At 49.4% G+C, this 9,324-nt stretch overlaps 1 protein-coding gene across 1 annotated transcript; it reads right to left on the bottom strand.

Moving 5' to 3' along the window:
• Window positions 1-3,156: 3,156 nt before the first annotated feature.
• Window positions 3,157-9,042, bottom strand: LOC119391714 (uncharacterized). Its single transcript, XM_037659371.2, has 3 exons — window positions 7,759-9,042; window positions 4,360-4,572; window positions 3,157-3,828 (listed from the first exon to the last, which is right to left on the bottom strand). The coding sequence occupies exons 1-3, from the start codon at window positions 8,701-8,703 to the stop codon at window positions 3,157-3,159; spliced, it is 1,830 nt and encodes a 609-aa protein (XP_037515299.2). The 5' UTR covers window positions 8,704-9,042.
• Window positions 9,043-9,324: the final 282 nt, after the last annotated feature.

The following is a 9,324-nucleotide window of genomic DNA, read 5'->3' as shown; positions in this document are numbered from 1 at the left end:
CTGGTGTTCTCGGCTCCCAATAAGCTCGGGAAGCTATGCCGACTCACGGACCCAAATGCCGTCCCGCCAGAGAAGCGCACTAAGCGGCACCGGAACAAGTTCGTTGAGTGTGCCGAACGTGTGGTGTACTGCCTCCCTCTTTCGTGTGGGAAGCTGTACATTGGGCAAACCGGACGATGCCTGAATGACGGGCTACGTGAACACCACAACAATGTAAAAAATGGCACCGGTGGCTTTTTGGCGATCCACTGTCTAGATTGTGGCTGCCTCCCTTTGCTTTATGTACGGTCGTTTCACGCGGCAGAACGCAGCTAATTTGCGAAGTGGAGGCAGAAGCGATTAATAAATTATATGATTTCTGCGTTAGCTCACCATCACTGGCCCTCACTGATAAGGAGCTTGTGTTCCTAAGATCTTCAAACGTGTAACTCCTTGTTTTTACTCTTTTTTTTTAATGCATGAGCGGTCTTTCTCGCGTAGCGTCCATTTGCGCGCATGCGTGATTTATACTGTGGCAATATATAAGCAGATCCAGTGGCACAATAAATTCAGTTGAAAGTTTGCGCTGTGTTTGTAATTGTCTTCTTATGTCCGTGTTTTCGTCGCGCAATTTCTTTGATGTTCTCATGAATACTTTATATTGCGAATCACTTGAGTTTGTTTTAAACGGGAAGCATTTCTCAGCAAACCAAACATCTATCTATCTATCTATCTATCTATCTATCTATCTATCTATCTATCTATCTATCTATCTATCTATCTATCTATCTATCTATCTATCTATCTATCTATCTATCTATCTATCTATCTATCTATCTATCTATCTACGTGTTTGGGCGCTGTAATAGTCGTCTCCTTAACATGGTATGTGCGAAAACTCATGAGTGCATGACGAAAACAATTCACAGGTCCTGATATGAAAAGCATTATTTGCCGCATGCGTCATGAGACCCTTGCCAACAGTGGCGTGCGGCACGTACGCTCATAACACAGCTCGTGGCATAGGTGTGTGCGCCACAACAGATTCACAGTATACAGGTTGTCCCAGCTATCACTCAGCACGGCTTAAAAAAAGAGAAACGTCGTTACACGAAGCACACCTGGTGCATATGCTTCCCAGTATACTGTAGTCGCCATTACTAATTTTTTGTGAATGAGGTTTAGTTATTCAGCCTATATAATTATGCTTCTAACTCGACAAGTACTCACCTAATCATTAAAATGTCAATGAGGCATATGTACACTCACAGATACAGAGGGAGTACTGCAAGAGTAGGGCGACTGTATTACTCTCGCCAGAGTTCTTTAACGCCGTGAGGGAGTAGTGGAGAGTTAGCCGCGGAACTTACTCTTTCCTTGAAGGCAGAGTAAAAGAGACCGCGAACTCTCTGCGACTCATATAGAGTTCCCAATCCACGGAACTCCCGCCCCGACGTAGCGTGAAGAGGATCGAGTCCCTCCCAAGCAGACGGAGTACAAACTAGGGCGAGCTTCTGGCCGACGCTGCACAGCGATATATAACTGTCTCTTAACCATACTCCTCCGAGCGTAGACGCCACAGATGTCGTTTTAATGTGCAAGTTAATAAGATAGTTTTCAGTAATAACAAAAGAAAGTGTTTGTGCTCTTCAGCCTTTGGTTTCTGAAACGCCAACAGAAAAAGCTTCAAAGCCTCGAACATCGACAACTTATACCACATTGCCAACTTGGTTTACGACACAACCTAATTGCCACTGAAATAAGGTAGACACTAAAGCATTACTGCAATAAAAAAAGAGCCGTGAAACAAAAAAAAAATGTTTGGCAGGAGGAATCGAACCTGCCGCCTTCGGATTCTCAGCCGAAGTCGCTACCACTACGCCACGCTCTTTTTTTTTTTCTTTATTGCCGGTTTATTAACGCCACATGTACATCAATAACAGACACCACTTACAGTAATAATACACATTGCTAGAAGAATGTGTCAAGATGAAAAAATAAAGGATTGAACCTCTGGCATACCTAAAGGAATTTTAGGAAGCCGGTCCCGTAATTTATTTTTTTATTATTTTATTTCCACTACGCCACGCTCCAGCGGAACACTCGTGCCGTAAAAAGACTAGTCAAAACAGAGCTCACCGCTAGGCTTCACCTTTACGGGTCGCATACTGAAGATAGGCGCGCGATCTTCCTTTCCAAATAAAATTCGCGTCTTCATAACACACAAACAGCTGCCGACCACGAATGACATTGAATAACGTATTTTCTCGCGCAATCGACGATACATAAGTACAACGGCCGTGTCAATGTACTGATTTGCATCTCAATCCCGATCGCCAAACACCAAATTGAACGTGCAAGAAAGTACGCCATCATGTTAGCTCAACAATTGACAAGTCTATGTCAGCACAGTGCCGGCGAGTGCGCCCGGCGGCTTTCGGTGGCTGCCGGGGTGCGTTTGCTGAAAGCGCGTCGTAAGATGCCCATCTCTTCTTGTATGGACACCGTACGCAAGAAAAAATGGTTCATTCAGGTTGACCGATACTAAAGCTCTACTGTACACTCATTCTCACCCGTCCGAATTGCGTATCCTTAAACCCAGAAGCGCCGACAGCATGTATACACACGGATTCGGCAGGTGCGCTAGGCCTACCTTCGCTGGGAGTCGTACGGGTCATATTAACGCGATAGCGTTAAAGAGCTCGTATCGCAGAAATTCCGCCGTCGGCGTCGGCACCGTTGGTTGTGAGCGAAAAATCATCATCTTGTCCGTGACCGAAAAATCGAAAAAGCTGCAAATAAAATAAATAATAAAAATGTTGGGTCCGAGTGAGAATCGAACCCAGGCCGTCTGCGTGGCAAGCAGGTGTTCTACCACACAGCCACGCCTCTGCTTGGAGCTGCATTGAAAGTAACTTTCATGCTTCCCAAAAATACGCGTCCTGTATCGAGCGTCTTGTAGAAAGTGTCTGCACACGGTGGTGGACACAAGAACACTGGTTTATTAATAACAAAAGGAACGCTTGCGTACAGCGTTGCCAGGCGTTGCTCTATTGGTTGTACACAGTGTTGCCTTGTTGATCGCCCGTTACATCCTCCTTTCTTTGAAGGCGAAGCACACAAAAAACTCTGAAAACACCGAAAACATTTAACGTCGGTCGGCAACTGTCCTCTCTTCTAGGCTGTTTCACTCTGCTGGAATCCGTGAGTGTAGGTCAGGCGAGATGGTAGTCTTTGTTGTCTAGTGGATCGTCGGCAGAAGTCGTCAGTGTTCGGTAAGCCTGAGGTGCCGGCTGGCGGTCGGTCCTGCGTACCCTGCGGAGGTTCTGGCCCCTGCGGTATGGCTCCACTTGTAGATGAATCGGAGGTGTCGTCGCTGTCGTCGGCGTTGTAATGGGAGAATCGACAGAACGCTTCTGGCGTTTTGCGGAGGTGTTGTCTATTTCGACGGAAAACCCGGCCATCTTCTGTCAGAACGGTGTACGACCTTGGCGCCACGAGATCTTGGACTTGTGCTTTTATTTCCCATCTACCATCATTGAGAACGCGGACGACGTCTCCCTTCTGTAATAGAGCAAGTGACCTTCTTGGGGTCTTTGCTTGCACATGTTTTCGCACGGGCCTTGGGGGTGACACTGAGAAATCTGGAAGCAGCGTTCTGAGACTTCGTCCCATCAGCAGCTCTGATGGCGACCGGCCATCCTCAAGAGGACACACCCTGTAGTTCAGAAGGCCCAAATAGAAATCCTCTTTACTCCTCTCCGTCTTGTCCAGAATGCGCTTGATCACTTGGACGCCCTTCTCGGCGAGTCCGTTGGATCTGGGAAAATGCGGACTTGAAATTGTATGCTTGAAGTCATATCGAGCCGCAAAATCTTTGAACTCTTTTGACGCGAACTGAGGGCCGCCATCACTACAAACTTCTAATGGTAACCCGTGCCTTGCAAAGATCTGACGTAGTTTCTGAATGACGGCTGTTGCTGAGGTCTCCTTTAGCTGTTCGACTTCAGGAAAATTAGAGTAGGCGTCATAGACAACCAAGAAATTCTTTCCAGCATGCTGGAAAAGATCTGCACCAACTCTAGCCCACGGCAAGTCAGGGACGGCACGCTGAAGAAGGGGCTCGTCAGGTTGCCGATAAGCAAACTTCTTACAGACGTCACACCTGTCAATAAAATGGGCAATATCTGCTGCCATTCCTGGCCAATACATCAACTTGCGGGCCCTCGATTTGCATTTCCCTAACCCGAGATGCCCTTGGTGCACTCGTCTCAGCATCTCCGTTCGCATGCTTGCAGGTACCACTACTTTGGTTCCCTTTAGCAGTATTCCGTTGACCACAGTAAGCTCTGCTGTGGAGGACTTTAGTTCACCCTCTACTGGGATTGACGACTGCAATCTCAAAATGACATCTTGCAGCGTTTCATCTCTGGCCGTTGCTGCCTGCAGACGGGAGAGGGTGGCTGGACCCACACTTGAAGTAAGGACGCCAACAACATGAACTTCAACATCTGTTGTGCCCTTGCCTGGGTGTTCCTGTGCGGGGATTCTTGACAAGGTGTCAGCAACAACTAATTTGCTGCCTGGAACATACTGCAAATCAAATTCATATTTCAGCAGCCGAAGAAATAGGCGCTGCAGACGCGGTGGCATGTCACCTATTTCTTTCTTTGAAATCGCCAACAATGGACTGTGGTCAGTTTCGATAGCAATATGTCTTCCAGTGACATAATCGTTAAACTTTTCACAGCCGAATGTTATGCCTAATGCCTCTTTTAACACGAAAGTGTTTTATGCCGGGGTCCACCAAGACTTCAGTGACGTATTTCCGTCACGGAAATGACGTAGAAAATATTTACACGATCAGATCTCAAAGGAAAAGAGTTCCGCCAACGGGCATCGAACCCACGACCGCTCGGTCCACAACAACAGATGCCGGGCACGCTATACACTGCGCCACGGTCACAGACTCTAGAGGCTTTACAAACGCGCCTTTTATATCTACCACTCTCCCGGTCGATGGGGTGGTGTTGCTCTGAGGGAGCGGTAAAGTAAAGTAATTCGTCATTATAGTGGCCTCCGCGATTAGCACCTGCAACGCGTTACACGTCCGTCCCATTCGCTGCGTTTTCAATAGAAGTTCAATTTTGTCAATGCCTTAACACACCGCGAGGTGGCGATCTTCGACCAAGCGTTGTAAAAGCGTCGGCCTCGCTCATAGCATCACGCTAATGCAAATAAAAAAAAAATTTGCAGTGGCTTAGCTCGGCTATGCCAGGATATACGTAGCGTTAGCAAAGGTTCAGCTCATTATTCTGAGCTTTCCAGATTTCCGCAGCACGTTTAGCGTTCCTCTGTTCATTCTTCTTACGCTGAAGCGCTAATTGCCAGGCAACTACTTCGGGATCCGATGACATAAGCTTCTCGGCTCTTCTGCGCCGTTGAGCAGCATTTGCGCTCTCCTTCTCCATGGCGTTACCCACCTGCAAACGCCAGTCAGAGGCGCTATCAAGCGGCACCAGCGCACTGTCAGACGGCGACTGCACAGCGAGGGCGAATACACCATCTCCCGCTAAAGGGGACCATGAGTAGATGCGAAGCCGGAGCACTTGCACGATCGCGTTCCGTTGGCGTTCGTTGGGCATGCTACCGAGCTCGCGTCGTGAAACGCGAAGAGCGACGCTACGCGGGTCGTATCTTCCATCTAGCCTGGCCGTTAATTCTCACAGGGCGAGCAGGGAACGCGGTCGACAGGCGGGCGAGAGGGGGCAGCGTAGGAGAGGAGAGAGAAGGGGAGGGGACGCGCATGCGCTCGAGCTCTTCGCGGCGTTGCGCAGGAGAGAATTTCGGCATGTCTAGCCCGCGTTTCAGAGGAAGAGTGGAAAGGGGGAGGGGAGAGGGGAAGTGGAGAGGGTAATGGGAGAGGGGAGAGGAGGGGAATGTGGTGAGTGTGAGTGGAGAGGGGAAACGGGAGAGGGTAGATGACAGGGGGAATGGTGAGGGGGAGTGGAGAGGAGGTGTGTAGAGAGGCTATGCGCATGCGCAGTAAGGGTGGTCACGCCGCACACCACCACCAGATTGAGCTCCGCCTTAAGATACTTCGCATCTAATAGCTGCGCGCCGCCATGGCTACGACGTCACCCCTCTCGAATGCGCAGAGCAGCAGCGGCGAGTCGCGCGCGCATGCGCACCACGGCTCATGATGACCCCCGCGAAACCTGCTCTGGCTAGGCAAGTGTAGCTAACGCTACAAAATAGCTCTGCGACGCGCGCCTGCCTCACCTGGCTGTTCACTGCTCATGCGCTCGCCCCGAGAAAAATCGCGGCTGGGCTACCGGGGCGGCAGGACGCGCTTTGCGTTTCCCTCTAGTCCGGCCGTAGTGTTCAATCACATTTTAACATGCCGCGGGATGGCGATCAAGTTCAGCGTCAAATATGCGACGCTCTTCTGCCTACACCTCGTTCTCTGATTACGCTTTTACCGTTAACTACTACAGCTACCACAAGGGTTTGTTTAATCATTTAACTTGGACGTTAGTCGTCGGAATGGAGATGTACCACCAATCATCAAAGTGGGTGCATCCACGTTAAACGGTGCTATAATAATAACGATATCTGGGGTTTAACGTCCCAAATCCATGATGCGATTATGAGGGACGCCGTAGTGGAAGGCTCCAGAAATTTCGACCACCTGGGGTTCTTTAACGTGCACCTAAAGCTAAGTACACGGTAAACGGTGTTATAGCTGCCAGACATTGTGCAAACTCTCTTATATCAATTCAGTAACTTCTGTAAACATTGAGTTACTTCTGTAAGGGAACGCTTTACTTTCGTGTTATTCCGATTCCTATGAAGGAGGGATCAACCATCTTTTTCTATTTGAGCATACCTTCGCTCGGTTTCTGTGAGTGCTCGCGACGCGTATCCGACGGGACGCCAATCGCGTCCGTGTTGTTGGAAAAGGACCGCTCCGAGTGCAAACGCAGACGCGTCCGTCGACAGTTTCGTGGGAAGCTCGGAATTAAAAACAGCCAAGACTGGCGCTTTCGTCAGCATCAACTTGAGTTGTTCCCACTCACGCTCGTGAACCTGCGTCCACTCGAAAATTGTATCGTTTCTTATTAGGCTGCGCAAGGCCACAGTGTGGGCTGACAACAGTGGCAAGTACTTTCCAAAATAGTTAACTGCTCCAAGGAAGCGCTGGACATCTTTCTTGGTCTTTGGTGCAGGTTGGTTTAAGATGCACTTTATCAGGTCGGGATTAGGCTCAATACCTTTGGAGCTAATTTTATCACCCAAGAAGGTGATTTCAGTTTGCCCAAAAATGCACTTTTCCGCATTCAAGGTAAGGCCCTCAGCCTGTGCCCTCGCTAGCGCTTTGTGCAGGCGTTCATCGTGTTCCTTTTTGCTAGAACCCCACACAAGCACGTCGTCGATGTACACACGCGTTCCTGGGAGGTCATCGAATATCTGGCTCATGGTACGCTGGAAAACTTCGGGTGCAGATGCAATACCGAACGGTAATCGGAGATACCGATAACGACCGAACGGAGAACTGAATGTGCAGATTTCTGAAGTCTTTCTATCTAGAGGAATTTGATGAAAACCGCTGTTTGCATCAAGTCTGCTGAAAAACTTTGCTTGCGCTAGCTCACCCTCGATTTCTTCCCGGCATGGCAACTGAAAGTGTTCTCTTTTCACTGCCCTGTTAATTGCCCGTGGGTCCATGCAAACTCTTAAGTCTCCATTTTTCTTCCTCACGATAACCAAGGGACTTACCCAGTCCGACGGCTCTTCCACTTTCTCAATGATGTTCGCGGCACACATCCGGTCGAGCTCTTTCTTGAGTGGCTTTCTGAGTGCGTAAGGCACGCGCCGGGTTGGCTGTACTACGGGGACAGCGTCCTCTCGAAGCACCATTTTGTACTCGCGCCGCGTCCTTCCAATGCCGGTGAATAGTCTTGGATATGTCTGCTTTAGGCTTGCGTATCCGTCGCTGTTGTCCACCGCGTTGACTCTGTTGACCAGACCAAGTTGCTCACTAGCCTCGAGGCCCAAAATTGCTTGCTTCTTCTTTACTATGAAGAACTCCAGCAGAACGTGTCGCTTGTCTAACTGCACGGCGAGGCGAACCTTTCCACAGTGTGGTATTTCACCACCCCCATAATGACGCAAGATGCTCCTCGTGGGGTACGGCTGCTGTTTAGTACCGAGCCTGTTGAACAGCGAACGCGGCATCAAGTTGGCCTGCGCTCCGGTGTCGACCTTCAGCTGCACCTGCTTTCCTTCAATGTTCGTTGTTACAACCCAATCGCGACTTTCGTGACCACGCTTGCTTTCCGTTGTCCTGATCTCCAGAACGTCGAAGTCACCGTCGCTCTCCACTCCGTCGACCACGTCATCAACTGCTGCTCGGTTGCTCGTACAGCAGGCGGCGAAGTGATTAGGCTTCATGCAGTTGTTGCATATTTTGCCGTACGCCGGACACTTTCTTGGCGCGTGTGACAAGTTGCAGTACCGGCATTTTTTTCGTCCCTTCTTAAGTGGCGTTCTTGAAACAGGTTCAATCTTGTTTTCTTCAGCCCACGCTTTATTTTGCGATTCAGCAAGTTCCTCAGCCTTGCAGTATTCCACTGCTGTGACGAGGGTCAGGTCCTTCTTGCGAAGAAGTTTTTCACGCAGGGAAGCGCTAGAAATGCCATACACGATTTGGTCCCTCAGCATGGAGTCTCGTAAATCACCAAAGTTGCACGTTCTTGCTTTCAGCTGCAAATCCCGAAAGAACTGTTCGAATGGCTCTCCGTGTGCCTGACGACGCGAGCGAAACACATAGCGTTCGTAAGTCTCATTACACTTGGGCAAGCAGTAGGCTTCAAACGCTTTAACCAAAGCATCGTAGTCTTTAGCTTCCTCCGGCGTCAGGTTCAGGGTATTGAACACATCAATTGCTTCTTGACCGGCGACGTGCAAAAAAATTGCAGCTTTCTGCTCCTTACTGCGTGGTTTGATGGGCTCCGTAGCTATCAGGTACAGCTCGATGCGTTGCTTGAATGTCTGCCAGGACGCCGCTGCGTTGTCGCCCAATTGCAGTGGCTCGGGCGGGCGTAGTTCAGTCATCGTGGCATCCCACTTCTGACACCATGTATCGAGCGTCTTGTAGAAAGTGTCTGCACACGGTGGTGGACACAAGAACACTGGTTTATTAATAACAAAAGGAACGCTTGCGTACAGCGTTGCCAGGCGTTGCTCTATTGGTTGTACACAGTGTTGCCTTGTTGATCGCCCGTTACAGGTGTCACAATACGAGATGTAATATCGCAGTAATATTGCGTGGTACAAGCGTAC

This window comes from Rhipicephalus sanguineus, chromosome 4 (genome assembly GCF_013339695.2).
Source record: "Rhipicephalus sanguineus isolate Rsan-2018 chromosome 4, BIME_Rsan_1.4, whole genome shotgun sequence".
Lineage (NCBI taxonomy): Eukaryota > Metazoa > Arthropoda > Arachnida > Ixodida > Ixodidae > Rhipicephalus > Rhipicephalus sanguineus.
The sequence above is the reverse complement of the archived record's forward strand: the minus strand, read 5'-3'. Positions and strand labels throughout refer to the sequence as shown.

Coding starts and splice junctions, on each gene's coding strand:
- LOC119391714 (XM_037659371.2), bottom strand. CDS start 8,703: ATGCTGAGGGACCAAATCGTGTATGGCATTTCTAGCGCTTCCCTGCGT. Junction 4,573..7,758: donor TGGAAGAGCCGTCGGACTGG/GTAAGTCCCTTG, acceptor TTTGATTTGCAG/TATGTTCCAGGCAGCAAATT. Junction 3,829..4,359: donor GATTGCAGTCGTCAATCCCA/GTAGAGGGTGAA, acceptor TATGACTTCAAG/CATACAATTTCAAGTCCGCA.